General features: G+C 54.5%; 1 protein-coding gene across 2 annotated transcripts in view; it reads left to right on the forward strand.

The window, feature by feature from the left end:
* RASSF5 (Ras association domain family member 5) overlaps positions 1 to 19,213 on the forward strand; it is a 72,510-nt gene that overhangs the window by 41,020 nt on the left and 12,277 nt on the right. The window contains exon 1 of one of the 2 annotated variants that reach the window (XM_045841476.1): positions 1,912 to 2,726. The exons of the other annotated variant lie outside the window; for it this stretch is intronic. Within the exon in view, the coding sequence (XP_045697432.1) occupies positions 2,607 to 2,726 (120 nt within the window). The 5' untranslated portion in view covers positions 1,912 to 2,606. Of the gene's footprint in view, positions 1 to 1,911; positions 2,727 to 19,213 lie in introns of those variants that run through there. 2 annotated transcript variants of the gene reach the window in all.

A 19,213-nucleotide genomic window follows, 5' to 3' on the forward strand; every position in this document is an offset into this window, starting at 1 on the left:
GCAACCTAGGTGAAGTAATGGGTGTTAAAAGGGCTTTGAAAAGCCCTATTCAGACGTCAGGTTTTCATAATATTTGGGATGGCCTGGAGCAGCACCTGCAAGAACACAGTGTCACTTAGAGTGTTTCCTAATCGGGTCTGGCTTCTCCTGTGTTGCTCACAAGGAGAGATTCATGCTGACTCCTGGGGTACTTTGGCTTGGTGTTTAAAAAAAGATTATCAGCTGCATTTTAAGATTGCACATTTTGAATGTGTAACACTGCGGTTGCTTTGCAGAGGTCCCTGCGTGACTCCAAGGGCACAGTGTGACCACAGAGAATCTGGGGCCTGTTTTTTCCTTAAGTACTGGATTCCCGCTGAGCAAGAAGTTCCTTTTATAAAGAAAAGTGTGTTCCTTTGTGACCTGGACAAAGCAGGTGGGCTGTTATTGATGGCCCGAGGATCTTGCAGAGCCCTCTCTCTGCAGCATTCTTCATCATGACATTGGACTTGGAGGTGCTGGTGAGGCCAATACCTTGCCTGAACTGCCGTCTCAGGGGAAAACCCACCAAAAAACACCCTCCAAAATACTCATTTGAAGAAAAGATTGCTCTAGACACAGCCAGAACCTACCTTCAATAGCATTAATGTGAGCTCTTCCCCTCAAATGCCCCGTAGCCCCCTCCAGCCCCCTCTCCGCCCCCTGCTGACTACCCCCACTTATCTCCCTGTCCACGGAGGGGGCTGCTGGTATTGAGGGTCTTCCAAGCCCAGGGTGACCAGTGGCTGAAGTGCTGGTTCTCCGCTACCTCAAGTTTATGCCTGCCAGGCCCTCACAGGCTTCTGGGAGAAAGATGGTGTGGGAGGACGGAGCCAAACTGGGCTGTGCTTTGAAACCCTCCGGAGCCCTGGCAGAACATGTTCCTCACAAAAGTAGCCAGACCTTAGACGGAGCGGGCAGCATGCCGGCCGGGGCTGAGTCGAGCCCTCCGCCCAACTCGTGCTCCAGGGTGGCGTTGTTTCAGAGCTGGAGGAAAAGGTTCGCAGACTTGGAGGGAGTCCGATAACCCCTCTCAGCCACTTCTCGGGGCTCCCAGGGTCCACAGGCCATCGGCCCCCGAGAGCACGCAAGAGTCGCCAGGCTCCGGAGGCTTTGTCGTCTTTTCCTGGGACTCCAGGCGGCAGTGCGCTGACAGATGGCAGAGCGCACATCAGAACAGTCCCATCCCTGCTGAGCACCTACATCACAGAGGCTAAGAGCATAGGCCCTAGAATCACAGGGACCTCGGTCTCAGTCCCAGCACACACGTCCTCCTGTGTGACCCTGAGCCCAGTTCCCTCACCCAGAACATGGGAATAACGATCTCTTTCTCCAGCTGTTGGGAAAGCTAAATGCCAGGCTGCATGTAAGCCACCCTCACACGTGGCCCTTCTTTGAACACTTGTACAAAGGTGATCCGGGAAGTTGGGGGCGGGGTAGGCTGCTCTAATTGCTGTGAAGGATTCAGCACTCCTCAAGGAAGGGGTTCCTTCCTGTCTGATGGGAAATGTAAATGAGCTGTCCATGGTGGTAAGGACAACATCTGGCAGAGACCCCTCTTGGCCAGACTGTCAGGGAAATACACCAAATAACCGAGGTGTTGTCTGCAGGCTCCTCCAGTATCCTGAGGTGCCCTGAGGTCAAGTTCCCCTGGGTGGAAGGGCCTCTTGCTTCTGTGGTTGCCATAACTTTGCATATTATTTGCATATGCTTGTGGGGCGCCTGCCGTTTTTTCTGGCATTTTCAACTCAAAATATTGCTACATCTCCAGGCAGGCCAAATATTGATTTCCTTCTTCTCCAGTTACTTCTCTAACCACTCTTATTGACCTGGCCCTTTCACCCAGTGAATAGGGAATGGAAGGGCGGAGTAAGAAGGTGGATGGGGAAGTGGGGAGAGACAGGGTGGACCTTACAGCACATTCGACGCAGTGAACGCAAGCTGTCATGGGTGATGAGAATGGGCTGTTCGCAGCAGGATGAAGGGCAGACAGAGAATTTTCCCCCTCGGGTCCATCCTGGTCTATTCCATCTCTGCGTCCTTTATCTGACCTGTGGTGCCCTAAGTCCACTGGCCACCGAGGTCCAGTGGCACCCAGTGGGGTGGGGAGGCACGGGCCTGGGGCAGAGGAGAGGGAGGGAGCCGTAACAGCCCTGCAGGGCTTTGAGGAACCTTTCGAGAGGAAGTGGCTTCGGAACCGCTCTGGCCGTACCAGGGGCAGGAAAGGCGCGGGGAGGCGGGGAGGCGGGGGAGGTGTCGAGATGGCGCTCTGCGCGCAGGGCGAGGGAGGGAGCCGGGGACATGAAACCACAGAGGCCCAGTGAGCCTGGGAGTGAGGCAGGTCGGATCCGTGTTCGCAGCCGCTGGCGCCGCGTCGGGAAGGGAACAGGTTACCCTGCCGCCCGAGCCACGCCAGCCCCAGGGTGAGACGCGGCAGCGGCTGGCGCCCGCTCCGCCAGGCCCCGTAACTGACTGGCCGGGACGGGTTTGGAGCTCCCGCGGGGAACCTGGGGAGGGCCCCCGCCTCCCTGCGCGCGTCCTGAGGGGCCCAGCCGATGCCCTCGCTGCCCTCGCCGGCTCCCGGCTAGATGACGGTGGACCGCAGCATGAGCAGTGGGTACTGCAGCCTGGAGGAGGACCTGGAAGACTGCTTCTTCACTGCGAAGACTACCTTCTTCAGGAGTGTGCAGAGCAAGCGTCCTTCGAAGGTACGCTCCCAAATTGAGTACAGGAGACTTTCAGGGACGCGTTGGGGAGAATAACCTTGTGATCTCGGAGGGAAACGTTGCTCCTGGCAAACAGGCAACTCCTGTTGTTACCAGAGTGGCTGGGCAGTTGCCCTGGGGACCCTCTGGCACTTGGCTGCACAGACCAGAGGTTGGGTCTGGAGCCCTTCTCGGACCACCAGCACCCAAGATTCTCTGTTCAGTGCTCTGTTCAGCGTTTTCTGTCCCTAGACCTTTTCAAAATGGCTCTCTAGGATTTTCGGCTGCACTGGACTCATGATTTGGCCACATGCTCACCAGTACCTGGGGGAGTGATGGGGCAACTGTTTGTTTGTTTATTTATTTATTTCCCCCCAAATTTGAGCTTTGAAGCTCTAGATGGAAAGCAGATTTCACGCATTCCCTCCGCAGGATGGACACTCAGAGGCTAAGACTTCCGTATTGTCAATGCCCAGACACCGTCTTAAAACCCAGCCCAGCAGCTTTGCAGAAGTCCCAGTGTTTTTAGAAGTAAACTAAAATTACTGTCCTGCTACCACTTTAGCTTTCTGGGTTGGTCAGAAGTAACCTAAAGGGTTTTGCATGTGTTTCCTAATGGGCTTCCTAAAGTAGTCAGCCCTCGACACCCGGCACACCTGAGTCCCGTGGCCGGGGGGCCCGGGCCCCACCCTCCCAGTTGCTGCAGAGTCAGCAAACCGCCACAGACCTGGTGGGAGTGGTGCAAGAGCTCTGCTTCTTTATTTTGTTATTTATACGAGAGGGCTCTGAGCCAGGTCCTTGGAGAAGTTACCTAAAAGGATCCGTTTGTAGACCAAAGTGCGTGGCTGTATTTCACAGACGCGTGCAGGCTCGTCATTACTTTGGCAGCCCTCTACTGTAGAGTTAACCCTAAACTTCCCCAGGCCTGACTCTGAGGCCTCCTTTATGAATGGTCTATCTTGCCTGTAGGCCTGGCATTTGCTGGGCCCTGGCATCAAACAAGGGGACCTTTCAATTGTCTGAGGACGCCCAGGAGCCAAAGAAGTTTTTCACTGTAGCATTTGAAGGAATTTACTAAAACTGGTTGCTTGACCCCCGTGCCTGTTTTCCGGGGCTCTCCCCTCATGAGGCTGGAGAGCAGGGCTTGTTCTGGAGGGCTGGGGGCAAGGCGGGGAGGCGGAAGGGAGGGCTTATGCAGAGCAGCATGGCTGCGGAGGGGAGGTGTGCCGCTCTCTTTTGTTCTTGCCTGATATGTGGATTTCCCCCACCCTGCACCCCCCAGACATGGGAACTCCATTTTTCTGGGCCCTTTAGACCAGTGGTTCTCCACCTTAGCTGCACCCTGGAACTACTTGGGGAGCTTTAGAAAGTGGGGGCATTGGGCCTCACTGCTGGGAGTCTGGTTGAACTGGCCTGGGATGCAGCCTGGGCATCAGGATCTTGAAAAGCTCCCCAGGTAATCCTGACGTGCAGCTAAGCTTGAGAACCACTGCTCTAGAGCAGGGGTGTCCAGCCTGTGGCCCACAGACACCATGTGGCCTAGGATGGCTATGGATGCAGCCCAACCAAAATCACAAACTTACTTAAAACACTATGAGATTTTTTTGTGTGTGATTACATGTCACAGTGTATTTAATGTGTGGCCCAAAACAACTCTCCTTCTTCCAGTGTGGCTCAGAGACACTAAAAGGTTGGACACCCCTGCAGAGAGCTTTGCTGCTGCCTGCAGAGGAAATGGTTCCTGTTTTTAAAACAAAGTTTAGCTGCTGCACTTACTACCCGCCAGGCTGTAGGCCCTGGGTCCCAGAAGGTGGGCTTTTTGCATGACTGGTGGAGGAAGGCACACCACAAAGCTGGGGTTTCCTTCACTTGGCCAGTGAAACAGCTAGCTGTCTCTGGTGTTTCTTGGGAGAAGTAGAATGATTTGATGAGAGAATATGCTGGGGTGGGGGATGACTCCTTCCTTGGCCCCAAACAGCCTTCTCTGTTCACCCCCCGCCCCCCAGCTCTCCTTCCTCACCTTCCTGCTGAAAACGCACCTGGGTTTGGTGCCCACATCCACTCCTCCTTTACTTTGGTTCTTGATCCAATGCATTCTGGTAGGCCTCTGAATATCTCCCTACCTCATGTTGCCCAAGCCTATAAGCCCTCAAAGGGGGCCTTACCCCTTCTAAGAAACTCATTTGGTTGAACCTCAGACAGGGCTTAATGCTTCCCAAAAGGAAGGACAGGAGGCATGGCCCCTCTTACCCCTGGTCTCTGCCTGACTCGAGTATGAAGAGATTCAGAACTGCCCATAGGGACGGCTCGGCTGGCACCAGGCGAGTGGGGAGGGAGGGAGGGTGGACTCTGCTGGGTGGACCAGCCCTGGGGTGGCCCCGCTGACTGAGGGAGCAGGAGGGGTACGTGTGGCTGACTGAGGAGGTGGGTGAGCTCACCCAGATGTTCCAGTCTTTCATCTTTCTGAGTGTTTCCCTCTCCCTTTGAGCACTTCTGAAAAGGGTTTCCAAAGAGATCAGCAAGATTCTGGCCCCATTCTGACCCCTAGCTATGCTTTTGGCCTACCTAAAGAGAGATCGCATCTGAGCTCCTAAGGGAATTTCTTTTCCTGTCTCCAAGGAAAGGCATTTATGTGTGTCCCTGTCGCTGAGAGACAGCGGCCCCCATCTGGGAGAAGCTGGGCCAGCTTCTATAAATAGCCTTGTCAGGGTGACCTGAGTCTGCCCTGGGCCCGGGCCTGGCTGGAGCAGAGCTGTGGGGAAGCCGCCACCTGGGGGGTGTCACTGTCGGGCCTCCAGGGAGTTCCCGGGGCCTTTCTCCGATCCCGGTGGTGGGAGGTGGGAAGGTGGAGAGACAGCAAGTGAGCACGTGGGATCATGGGAACAGGCCTGGGCCTGGGCCCCAGCTTGTTCTCGTCTTTCAGAAAATGGCAGCTTCCTGGGGCCCTCTGCCTCATCTGAAAGGGGCAGGGAGGTTTTGAGTCACACCAGGCGCAAGTTCAGGAGGCTGAGGCTGTGCTCTCTGGGCACTTCCCCCTCTCTGGGCACAATTAGGTTGCGTTTCCCAGGGTTGTGAGTGTCCAAGTGGGGCTCCTGGCGGCTTGTGGGGGAACCCACCTGTGTGCTCAGTGGTGCAGTGCATGAGCAGCCATGGCCACTCCAGTCTAAGGTGCTGGAGTGTCGGGGGGGTCATCCAAGGGCACACAGCAAGTTTACGGTGGACCCAGGGTGACAGCTGCCAGCCCAGAGATTTTTCTGTCTTAGTCCACAAAAGGCAGGATTTGGCACTTGTCAGAATGGCGACTGCGAGGCCAGCTGCCCCTTTGTTCCTGTCTGGGATCCGACCCTGCAAGTGGGGCCAACTTCTGCCCCAGTCAGGCCCTGAATGCCTGCAGGTGTGGCTGCTGGGTTTTGACTTTGGAGCTGGGGTGCAGGCACTCCGCCGGTTCAGCAGGCGCCAGGCCTCAGGCCTCGGTGCTGTGCAGAGCATCTGGTGAGCGCTGAGGCCTCACAAAGCCTGCTTCCTGCAGAATGCCAGAGCTGAAAGGGACCTGGTCTAGGACCTCACCTCACAAACGGAGAAGCTGGGGCCCAGAGTAGGGAGGACTCATCAGGCCATGTACGTATCTGGTCGGGTGGAACCAAGACTGATACGCCTCTTGGATGCCTTGTCCAGTGCTCTTCTTGGTCCTCTGTACCCAGTGAGTGACTGGGACAGACTGCAGTGCTCGTCCTCTTAAAACCTTGTAAAAATGCAAAGACCCAAATAACCTGAAGCTGGGAAAGTGGTCAAAGGGCCCCTCCCACCCCTCCACTCCTGGGCCACACTAGCCAAAGGGACACTGGTCCTACATTTAACACTAGCAGGGGGCCCTGTTGTCAGCTCCAGAGTCTTACTACTTGAATCATTTAAAAGTTCTTCTTGCTGCCTATCCTAAAATACCACTTGCCAGAGATCCTCCCTGTGTGTGTTTTCTTCGTAGATACGGAGAATAGAAGGCTGACCTTATCGCTGGTTAAATATCACACTTAAGCACATGTAGAACACACCCCCACCCTCCATCTCCCCCACCCTGAGACTTTCTCTGCTCTGTGCTGACACTGCTGAAGAATTCAAGGGAGGCGCAAGGAGGAAGGGGTCTCAGGGGGCAGAGTACCAAGCCACTCTGGTTCCGTTCATCCACTTGTCCCATCTTCTCTTGCCTGGCCAGCCGGCCCCTCCCTGGACAGGGCCTTTGTGGCAATCGGGGACGTTGGCCAAGCTTGCCCGCCCTGGTGCAGCCAGGGAAAGCCCCACCTCAGTGCCAGCAGCAACACGCTAAGCCTCAGGCATAGCACCTGGCCCTGACCTTTTTGGCATGAGAGAAAAGAACAGAACTCTAAAAATAAGTTCCAAATTGAGCAATAAAATAAAATAAAAATCTTCAAACCTTTGGACCAGTTAACTATGTTTTTATGTGTTGTCATCTCAGAAGCCTCCACAGCCCAAGATTGGCCTCAGAGGACTTTTCGAGGCCCCTGACGTCTCCCCTTCAGGCTGTGGTCCTGCCCCACTCCTGTTTTCTCTGGTCCTCGCCACTGCTGCTTTTCTCTGCAGGGATGGTCAGCCCCATGAGATCAGACAGAACCCGCACCCCCTCCAGGTCCCAGTGCTGGTTACAGCAGCAGGCGCTGACTAAATGCTTGCGTCCTGTGTAATCTGAATGGACTGATATCAGACAACCCCTGTTTTTCAGTTGTTGAACATAATCAAGTTTATTTCCCCTTTAAGTGAAGTTACATTGACAGGTGGGGACCCACAATAACACATGGGAAATTCTGCACCTCGGCCCGGAAATGGTGTGTTTTTTGCACCCACATGCCATTGGCCAGATGTCAGTCACATGGCTGCAGCTAACCACAGTGGAGGTTGGGAAATGAAGTACAGCTGTGAGCCCAGGTGGGACAGGAACCGGTTGTGGTGAGCCTGTAGCTGTCTCTGGCACACATCCCCCTGCCTCCTCCTGTGCCAGCCACCCTTGGGAGCGCTGCTTATACTTTCTCGACGAAGGGTCATAGCCTCTGTCTCTTTGACCTTGTTCTGTCCTTCGTCTGTCACTGAGGATGTGCCGTTCCTGGAATGGGGTCCTGTCTCCCCTGGGCACCCTGGGAACACCTCGAAGACCATGCTTTTCCTTGCTCAGCACGTCCCTGGTTCTCTGTGGCGCCTGGAGCCTTCGGTGCTGCCACCGCGCTGGAGCAGCCTTGGACCACTCTCTGAAAGCGGAGATGCAGGGGCCCCACACCAGACTTACCGGCTCCTGCATGTTTGGAGATGGGACCCTCAAATCCACCTTTTAAAATCCACCCCACAGGTGGTTCTCACATATACAGAGTCTAGGGACCACCTGCGCAGGAAACATTTGGTGACGGGCTGATCGCTTCTGTTGGAACAGAAGACGAGCATTCACCACAGATTCCAGAGAGGTCCCTGGGCTGGAAACTGAAGCCCAGAGGTGAAAGGATTTGGTTCTGGCCACACAGTCAAACAGAGACAGAACTGAACTGAGGACTTGGGGCTCCCCAGTCCCTGCTCGGAGCCGTCCGTGTCACCCCCACCATAACACGCTGACCTCACAGCCGTGACTGGCGCGTGCTGTGGCGGGAGCAGTGCAGAGCTGCAGGCCACGTCCTGGCTTCCCATCCCAGCTCCCGCCAACAACTGAGGGGCTGTGGCCAAGTCGCTGCTAACTTCCAGGCTCAGGTGCTCCCTCTTGTCCTCTCAGCAAGGACACAGGTGACATGAGCCTATCCTTTTCTTCCTTAACTGACAGTCCCTCATCACTTTGCACTGCAGCAGACCCTTCTTCCCAGTTTCTCATGGGACCGGAGGGGTTTTAGGTGCTGACCCCCAAGTTCTATAAAGGGTAAAGACCTCCCTAGGGTGAGGCCAGGAGGAGGCCCTGAGTGGCTACCGTGAGTCCTGCCTTCAGGACCACCTGGACTTACTCGGGACAGCCTCGCTGCCATGTTCAGATTCCTCCCCTCCCAGCTGCCTGTCTTTCTTCACTTATCCTGACTCTGCTGGCTTTTCCTTACAAAGCAATTCCTGGGACAGCTTTGGGCACACATACAACAGCCACCTGCCTAAGTAGTTCAGGGAGAAAGGAAGGAAGATTATTCACTGAGATCAAGCCCTAAATTCCAGCTCTTAGTTCACACCGTCAGGTGGGACACTGGATCCAACTGCCAGCCCAGGAGCCTGTGTGGGTTCCCATCTTTCTTTGGCTCTCGACTTGCCAGGTGACCCACACCTGTGTGCTTTCTGGCCTTGGGATCATCCTGTGTGGAGGACCCAGACTTGTCATCATCACCCAGGGCCTCGGTGTCCTCTTCGAGATGGCTCAGTCTGCCCATAAAAGAGCATGGGACCCAGGCCTGGCCTGACAGATTCCATGGGGACCAGAGGACCAGATAAGTTTGCTCAGATCAGGAACATGCAAGTTCAGGACCAGGAGGAAGAAGGGAGCTTTAGTGGCAGAAAACTTCAGGCTCGAATCACTGAGACTGTGGCTTCTGTCCGTGGTGCTGTCCTGGCCCTGTCTCTACTCTTTTCTTACCCCTCCCCAGTGTATGTGACCCGGCCCATCTCTCTTCCTGGCTCTAGAACATTTTCAGTAGCCTATCGGAGGTCTCACATGCCCCTCAGATACCTACAATTTAATGTCTTGAACCAGCTCATAGTCTGGCCCATGGCTGATTTCTCACCCTGTCTCAGCGCCCCCCCCCCCCACTTCCTAGTGGCCCATCTCCGAGACTTCAGGGTGAGAAAGACAGAGTCTAGGGACCACCTGCGCAGGAAACATTTGGTGACGGGCTGATCGCTTCTGTTGGAACAGAAGACGAGCATTCACCACAGATTCCAGAGAGGTCCCTGGGACCCCCTCCCTTCCAGTCTGCTGCTCTGGGCTCCACCTCCACAGTGTTGCAGATGTCAGGCTCCTCCCCTCCTCCCCTCCTCCTCTCCGTCCCCGCCCTGCTCTGTGGTGGGTGCCTGTCGCTTCTCACCAAATGCTCCAGAAGGTCACACAGCCAATTTCCATCTGCTTCCCACTCCTGTGTGCCCTGCCTGCTGCTGCCAGGGGCATGTCATCCTGGTATCCCAAAGCCTGCAGAGCCTCTTCTGTGCTTCCAAAACAAAGCCCTCACATGGTTCCTGATCTTCATATGACATCCAAAACCCTGCGACACCAGCCGCAGTCAGAACACTGTGTTTCTCACTTTCTCGTGGCACTGAGCACCAGGGCCGGGTGACACAGAGGTGGGTAACACATGGTCTCCACACTTAAAGGCTGTAGGGTGTGCCACACACCCTAGTCCCTCCCCACTTTCATCCCTGAAGTGTGGGGATCGGGCCCCTAGGCAGAGGGACATCAGGAGGAAGACACTGCATTTACCCCATGGCCATGTGGCTCTCCTCAGGACAAGGTGGCAGCTCCCTGACAGGGAAGATGGAGGGGCTGGGGACAGGCTGGTGGCGACCAATGGTGACACAGCTGCAGCAGCCACAGGGAGGGGTACAGGAGATTCAGTGAACCTCTGAAAAGCCTGGAGCTGGAGGAGGCCAGTAGGGGTCATCACAGCCATTCCCGTTTCCAAGCAAGCCTACAGTCACCCACTGCAGTCAGGGGAGCGAAGCCGTGCTTATGGCCACCATCCTCCCTTGACTCACTCACCGGTCCTTCCTGGCCCAGGGTGCCAGGCGGCATGATTTCAGCTGGCTGCATTCCTGCATCATGTGGGGCTACCGTCCCTGGCAAAAACAAAACAAAACAGGGAGGGTGGCAGCAGAGCATTTATGCCAGGCAGACCACACTGGCAGGATTTCTGTTGCTATCAAGCCAAAAGGCTGGCACTTTCACTGAAGCTATGTGAACTATGTGCAGGGGGCTCACCAGGGGCGAGGTCCAGCTTCAGAATACACACTCTTCCCACTACCCACAGGGCATCCTGAGCGAGATCAAGTTTTGAAAGGCTCCAAATGAGCTCGAGTCACCCGGCTCAAACCCTGGTGGCCTATTGTAGGAAGCTGTTTTTCTCATTCAGCCAATTCCCTGATGCTGAAATCCAGGCCATTTTTTTTTCTGTTTTTGTTTTGAGAAATCTGGGACACCATACTCTATTGTGGTCACTTCACCAACCTCCAGTTCGTGAGCGCCCCAGAACCCTGCTTCGCCGCAGGCTCTCTGCCCACGTGGAGAGTGGCGTTGGACTGTCCCCTACGCTGTGCTGTGACTGACAAGTGGGATCTGGGTCTGCAGGGCACTAGCCTTGCGATGAGAGCGTGAGGCAGGGCCCCTCTGTCGGCCCAACACGTGGGGAGGCAGCAGGCGTGTTTAATATGCACAGTCGCACACGGCCGGGCTGCTGGGGGCTTGTGAGGAGAATGTGGGTGCTGGTGACGTGGGGTGTGTAGAGAACATTTCTGCTTGTGACTCGAGTGCTCCCTTCTTTGCTCCCCAAATATCACACATCTTTCTCTCCTCTCCCTCATTTCGATGGGCTGTGATTTTCTGGGCAAGGGACCCTATCTGGTTCATCACTGTGTCCCAGGCACGTGGTAGGTGCTTAATGCACATTTGAGAAGGAGGAGTGGGCTTGGGGCTCTTTCTCAGCAACAACAGCCCTCAGAGGCAGCCACCCCAGGGGACACTCGGGCGCGTGCTTTAGGGCAAGGTAGGGGTGAAAGCTGATCTCAGGACTGTTTTAAAGGAAAGCTTGTTAAGATGCTGGATGCAGAATCAATAGTTTTTCCCAGTAGCTATGAAAATAAAAATCTCACTGAGTGAGCAGAAAATGCAAGGACGACTTTCCAAACATAGAGCAGCCCCCTCCATCCGGTCTGTGGTTGCTCAGCTGTTTGCCCTGGAGGATGAGGCCCGGCAGGGCTGGGTCCCTGAGCAAGCAGACCCTGGCACCTGCTGGCAGGAGTTGGCTTTGGCCTTCCTCAGCTGAGGCCCCCCAAGGGCTGGAACAGAGGGGCCCAGGTGAGGAGGTGGGAGACGCTATTGTGACAGGTTTCTTTCAGATGAGTGGCAGGTCAAGGGGGAGGAGCCAACACGCTCCTCATCTGTCTTACTTTGCCAATGTGATTCTGAGCAAGTGAAGATCCCGGCTTGATGATCCTAGCAGATGGAGCGTTCTCAGCGGGCCCAGGTGGAGCGGGCAGGGGTGTGCCCCTCAGGGGCCCCAGGACATTAGTGAACCCCACACTGACCTGGGAACCCGAGCCCTCACTCCACGTGACCCCAGGAAGCATGCATGCTGGTCGAGGCCTCACCTTCTCCTTCCATAAAATGGGAAGGCTTGCCCCTGCACTGGGGAGTGAGTGCTAAGGGAGGCCCAGTGTCTGGGTGGGAGGGCCTGTGCAAAACTTCCCAGGCCTGGGATCATAAAAGATGTTTTGGGAACTGCAGATAGGTGTTGAATTCGACACAGGGGGGTGGGGGTTCATTATTGGGGTGTGGAGGTGTAAGGCAGTGTTCTCAGAACAGAGAACAGGTGGGAACGAGGGGTCTCCTGGGAAAGAGTTAAAACGTGCGGCAATAATCAATGATCATCGGGCCTTGACGTGGGTCAGGCCCTGAGCTAAGTGCTCTGCATGCATAGACTCATTGAATCCTCGCGACAGCTGTGCATGGTTTCCAGTTAACCATGAGGAAACTGAGGCACGGGGGGGGGTCAAGGAAAGTGTCCAGGGTCACACGGCAGTGAGGGCAGATCTAGGATTTGGGCCCCAGGAGTCTCATGCCAGAGCTCCTGGCCCCTCACCTGCCCTGCTTCTCTGACAGCACTGTCCAGAATTGCCCAAGAAGTCAAAGCCCCAGCAGAGAAGTGCAAGGTTGTCCCCAGATGCCGTCCTGCATCAGCAGCACTCCTCTCGGAGTCAAGGAGGGCAGCGCGCTTTGCCAGACTGTTCAGGGAAGGGAGGAAATCAAACGTCCCTGCCTGTGAGCCTTCAGGACACAGTGAGAGGACACACGTGAGAACTCAGAACTACTTAACGACCAACTAAGTCACGTTTTAGTGTCACAAATGAATCCCCAGGCACCAGCGTGGGGTGGGGTTATCGGGCAAGCAGCGCAGTGACAAGAGGACGTGTGTGGACTGGTGCAGAGACTCCAGCTGCTAGCACCTCCCCACCCCTCAAAGCTGCAGGCACAGGTGGGGCTTCCCGGCAGAGGGAGACAAGGACTGCACTCCCTCTGGCAGGGCAGCGCAGGCTGGTGTTCTGGCAGCCGGTGCCAGTCCCGAGCCGCCTCTCCCCTCCCAGCAAGTGTGGGCACTGCAGGCATGCTGGGAGCTGGGCGCTGGCTGCACAGGCAGCTCTCCACCTCCGAATTATCTGAATCACTTATGGTGCTGATCACCCTGTCCTTCTGGGAGCTCCAACCCGAGCTGGATCCAGCAGGTGGTGGGACAGGGTGCACCTGGGCTGGACAGTCATGGCACCTACGACCTGTCCAGCCCAAGAAGGGCCTACACTTAGAACCCGTGAGCTGGACTTTTAAAGCCACCCCTCTCTCATGGCCTAGTGATTCTGCCGGGTTTGACTCTATGGCTCTCAGAGCACGTGGGATTCTACATGAAGCTGAGGAGCCTGTACTCAAGGCATTCTCGTGCAGGAAGCCCCCCTTGTGAGGGTGAGGAAGCAATTTGGAGGGCTGGGACGGACAGCTCTGAAGGTGAGCTAAGCCCCCGCTCCCAGCTCAGTGACTTTAAGAGCACACCACGACTCTGGCCAACAAAGAGGACACAAGGTCTGGCGTTCCCCTCAAATCTCCCTTTCGCTCTTGCATCCATTTCTCTAGGGGTGGTTGAGGTTGGAAAGCCTGGCATGGCTTTCCAGGGGTGGAGACAGAGTGGCGGTAGAGCGTCGGAAGCAGTTGGAAAGTCCCCACAGCTTAAGTCACCTAAGGACTCAGGTTGCTTCAGAGTGTAGGTGATGGGACCCTTTCCTCTCCAGACCCCCCCAGATCTCTGAGCTCAGGCTCCTTGTCTCCAAGCCGTGCTCTGGAGAGTCACCTGGGAAGCACTTACCCACAGCAGCCCCTCTACGCTGGGCTTCTGTCCGTATCATCCCAGCGTCCACTCTCAGTGCACCTGGCGGGAGGGCGGCCCATGTCTGGGGAAGAGCCTGCCCCTGGAGGGCTGGGCACAGAGGTCTTGCTTAGAAGGGGGGTTGGCCCCTCACTTGCTTAGAGTGTAGAGAGTAGGGGAGCTCCCGACTTCACGGGAGCCGAATGAAAGCCGCTGGTTACGTGGTCTGCGGGTTCCCCTGGCCTTGGGATCTTCTTTTTTTACGGAAATAAATATACATAACAAAATTCTATCATTTCAGTCATTTTTAAGTGTACAGTTCATGGCATTGAGCACGTTCACACTGTTGTGCAACCACCACCACCCTCCATCGCAGGACGTTTCCGTCTCCCAGCTGAGCCTCTGCACGCATTAAACAGTACCCCCACCCTCCCCAGAGCCCCCAGCGACCACCTCTCTTCTTTCTGTCTCCGTGAATCTGATTCTGTGGGGACCTCGGAGAAGTGGAATCAAAGTGTTTGTCTTTTTATGTCTTGCTTATCTCTCGTGGCTCAGTGTCTTCAAAGTCCGTGCATATCGTAGCATCTCAGAATGTCTTGCCTTTTACATATGAACAGTGTTCCAGTGTATGTATGTGCCACATTTCGTCCATTCATTCACTGTCCGACAGTGGGCTCTTCCCCCTGTGGCTATTGTGAAGAATGCTGCTGGGACCGTGAGTGTGTGTATAGTGGGTTGAGCGCTGGCTTTCATTTCTTTTGGGTAGATACCCAGAAGGAGAAATGCTGAACACAGTGATTCTTGTTTAATATTTTGAGTAATCACCATGCCATTTTCCATAGCAGCTGTTCCATTTTCCATTTCCATTGCAGTGCATAAGGGTTCCAATTTCTCTATATCCTCACCAACATTTATTTTCTGTGTTTTCAATAGCAGCCATCCTAGTAGGTGTGGTTTTGGTTTGCATTTTCCCAATGACTAGTGATGCTGAACACCTTTTCACATGTTTATTGGCCATGCGTGTGTCTTTGGAGACATGTCTATTTGAGTCCCTTGTCTATTTTCTAATTGGGCTGTTTTGTTGTTGTTAAGTTGTAGGGGTCCTTTATACATTCTAGATATTGATTCCTTATTGGACATATGATTTGCACTGGAATCCTCTTTATCAGTTCTGAAAGAGCTCAGTCCAGCCTCAAGGGGGCTTCTGTGTCTGGGCCGGGACACGGAGACCCATTCACCATAGTCACCATCTTCCCTCAGCGCTCTGGTTCTGGGTGCTCGGGGGACACAGAGAGGGAAGAGGTGCAGCCCCTGCCTTTGGGGTGCTCGCAGGCTAATGGAGGAGAGGGCTTGGACACAACAAACACTGCTGCATGGAGAATAAAATCAGTGCTGAAATAACTGAGGCATAAGCTATTGTTGGGAGGTCCACTAATAGTAGACTGAGGCGGGGGACTGAGGAACCCATCCCCAGAGGGCAGGTCAGCTCCAGGTGTGGGGCATTCTCTCAGGTAAGAAGGATGTCTCAGGCCAAGTGGTCAGACTTCGGGGTCGGGGGACTGAAAGGAGACACACCTGGGGAGGGGACAGGGGCTGAGATGGAAAGCCGGTGAGGAAAACCAACCTGAAGGAAGACCTCAGGCCCGAGAAGCTCTGGAGGGCGTGAGAAAATGCCCCCAAATCCCTGTGGCCATCACAGTACAGTGGATGTTGTCACTGTATTTGGCCTGGATTGCACGTGGACCAGTGATCTGAAAGGGAGCTTCGCGAAGGCTCTCAGAAACATCAGGACAAGAGTCTCCTCTGGTTTCTAGTCACTGTCTCTGAGGCAGGCAGATGCTGTGGATGAGGATCCGCTGGGACCCTTATACAACCAAAGCCTTTTAATTTCTTTATGTGGGGACGGGTGTGCCCACATGCATGTGTGCGCACACATGTCCCAGTGTGTACTGCATGTGCGTGTATATATGTCTTACTACTTCTTTCTCTTCCATTCACTGAGCAAATGTTTGATGAGCCCCTCCTGTGTCCCAGGCACTGAGCTGGGTGCTACGTCAGGGAAGAAGGGAGACTGTCGGGGAGCTTGCACTCTGGGATCAGCCTGCAGGGAGGTGTGCGGATCTGCAGAGGCAGCTAGGCTAGCTCTGTCCAGGCCGCAGCCAGGCAAGGGGGGAGTATCAGGGAAACGTGGGTGCAGCTTTACAGAAGACAGAAGAGCAAGCAGTGCCCGGGGCCCACAGCAGGGAGGACAAGAGAGGGAGGGAGTCCCATCAAATGTGTTGGTTTGCCCAGGACTGCACTGATGTTAGCACTGCAAGTCTGCATCCTGAGAACACTCGTAGTCAGCCCCGGGCGAACTGGGACAGTTGGTCACCCTACTCGGGACTCAAGAGCTGAAGGCACTCCCAGCTTATGCATGAGTCGTGGTTGGCATGCAGTGCCCATGGCCCACAGGACTCTAAGGGCCCACACAAAAGGCTCTAATTTCTTTTAAATCAGTAGGAAAAAATGAACTTTTAGGTTGAAGAAAGTATTTCAATATATGACTTTAATATATTTATCTTTATACCAATGCTATCACAAAAGATAATTTATAATAATTTCTTTAAAGATTTTATTTACTTATTTTTAGAGAGGGGAAGGCTGGGAGAAAGAGGAAGAGAAACATCAATGTGTGGTTGCCTTTCACATGTCCCCGATTCAGGACCTGGCCTGCAACTCAGGCATGCGCCCTGATTGGGAATCAAACCAGTGGCCCTTTGGTTCACAGCCCTTGCTCAACCCACTGAGCTACACCAGCCAGGGCTAATTTATAATAACTTTTTATGGAGGAGGGGGCCTAGGGCCCTGAAGACCAAAGTGCTTAGGACGCATAAGAGCCATAACGTGGCCCTGGCTGAAACACCTGTCAGGGATCAAGGGTAAAGCAAGAGGCCTCCCACGCTAGGTCCATCCCCACCAACAAACTTTCCTTTGTGCTGCTGCTGGACAAAAGACCACTGATGGGGCGGGTGCACTAGCTCTGATTGAGTATTTACTGTCTACTGACATTGTGCTAAGTACTTCCAATGTGCAGTCTCATTTCATTTCTACAAATGTGTAAGGAAGGCCTTGTTATGTGCATTTCACAAAGAAATCTTAGTCTCAGTGAGATCAACTTGCCCAAGTTCACAGAAGATCAAGAGCAAGGCTGGCAAAGGCCAATCCGTAGCTGATTTATAGGGCAGCATGGTCTAGTGGAGAAAAGCAGGGACTCCGCATGAGAACATGCATCCCTCCTGCTGTTTTGGGGGGATGAAATGAGACTGTGGCTGTGAAGCTTTGAGAGCAGAGCCTGGCTGTTGGCGACCTTTATTATTATAACGAGACACTGCAGGGCTGGGACTTAAGTCACTGTCGCTCCAAAGCCACAGTGCTCACCCAGCCTCCTGCGTGGAGCTACTGTCCCCTGGTTCCAACTTACCCCACTACCTTCTCTGGCGTGTACACTGAGATGGTCACCTAAAAGAGTGAGGGACACTGTGCCCAGGCACACTGGCATCCTGGCTAGTTCGCTGACATCACAGCCATACTCACGGAACTGACCTGGGCTGCCTAGGACGCCGCTGGGGCTCAATGCCACTGCCGTGCTTGTTGGGCGTTTCACCCTGCGTGTACCTGTCTTCCTTCCTCAGAGAACCTGGGCTCCTGAGGACAGGGACCACCCCCTGGGTTTCCTGTCCCAAGGTGCCTTTCACAGTCCTCAACCCACAAGGCAATTCAATCTGTTACTGTTGACTGACTGTCTACATTGACCATCTGCTCTACATTCCGTCTTCAAGGGTTTCAGTCTCTTTCCATTTCCTCAAATGCCACCCCCTGTATTTTCCCTGCCTCTCTCCTGCGTTCCCCCCACCTCAAAGCAGCTCAGATTCCACGTGGTTCTGCTTGGACAGATGGCTCCATGCCGAAGCCCCTCTCTTCCTTCCTCTGTTGAGAATAACCTATCGGAGAATACAGTTCAGGAGTTTCTAACCCTTTTATATATGGGACATTTTACATATGGGACATAGAGGGACCTGTGGGAACCACTGCTTCACTGCCAGGGGCTGCTGGGAAAGCCATCCAGAGCACTGGCCCTTCGGGACTTGGGAGGGGACCCCAAGGTGAGGCTACAGGGGGCCTCCTCTTTCCCATCTAGTTGGACCCATCACAGAGGGACCCATGAGCCTTGAATGGGGTCTGGACATTCTGGACACAGCCTGGATCAGTGGCTGCCTGCCCTTTCTTCCCTCAAAGTTCCCTATGTAGGACAGGCCTGCCGGAGACGCCAGGTGTTTGGGGTCAGCCCCGCTGTTGGGCTGCCAGACAGAGTGGAAGGTGTCTGCAGATGGTCATTCTCATGCTGTAGACGCCAGAGGCTCTCCTCCCCGCCACAGGCCTGGAGATGTTTCCACTCGAGGGGCGTGAACATTGCTGCTGACAGAGTTGCTGAGAGCCAAGAAAGAGGAAATGTGGCCAAGGTTCATGGTGAATGGCTTCTGGGGGACTTCTTGTTTTGTTTTCTTGAATTGTATGCATTAAGAAGGCGCAGACCTACTTGAGCTCGGCCCAGATGGGCTCTTGCTGAGGAGCAGAGAGAGCAAGTTATGAGTCATGAGAGAAGCAGAGTCACAGAGGCTGGAACTGTCCTTAGAGCTGTTTGAGACCAGTTACCACTCTGCAGTTCGGACAAGCCCAGCTACCCTCCTAGAGGCCCCAAGCCCCACACCCAATTCTCTGAAATGGAAGAGGAAGCAGTGATGAAAGAAACCACCCTATCTTATACATGAAATCTTAGAGCTGCCAAGAGGCCATAGAGCTCCTCCGGTCTTACTTCATGATTTCACAGATGAGGAAACAGGCCCCGAGAGAGGAAGTGGCTCTCTGGGGATCACAGGTCATTCGGTGGTCTGGCATTTGTTCTCACCAGGAAACTGCAAGGAGCTGAGCCAGAGGGCTGGCCTCCAGCCAAAGCCCACAGCGCCATGCCACCCACACCATCTTAGCATCATCCTCTTGGGGTGTAAGTTGGTGGGAGGTGCTCCTGCACCTGCACTTGACTGGCGTCCATGGCTGGGTTCTGGGCTGGGAATCACCCAGGCTGCTCCTCCTTCTCCCTGCCACCCAGTCCACAGGTATTTATCTGACTCCTCCTTGGAGGGGAACCCAGTGCTCAGCCAGGCCTGCAGGGGGCATGAAAGAAACGTAGTCATCAGACATCGTGTCTTTCTCCCTCCAGGGAGCATCCAATTGAGAAGATGGCATTAACACATGTGGAACAATAATTAAACAATAAAAGGCAGCATATAATTAGATGCTCCCTGTAGTCATGTGGGCTATAAAGGCACATCCATAGGTCCTGGCAGTAGTGAGTGACCTTAACATTTGCAA

This window comes from Phyllostomus hastatus, unplaced genomic scaffold (genome assembly GCF_019186645.2).
Source record: "Phyllostomus hastatus isolate PE091 unplaced genomic scaffold, TTU_PhHast_1.1 phas_contig_36, whole genome shotgun sequence".
NCBI lineage: Eukaryota > Metazoa > Chordata > Mammalia > Chiroptera > Phyllostomidae > Phyllostomus > Phyllostomus hastatus.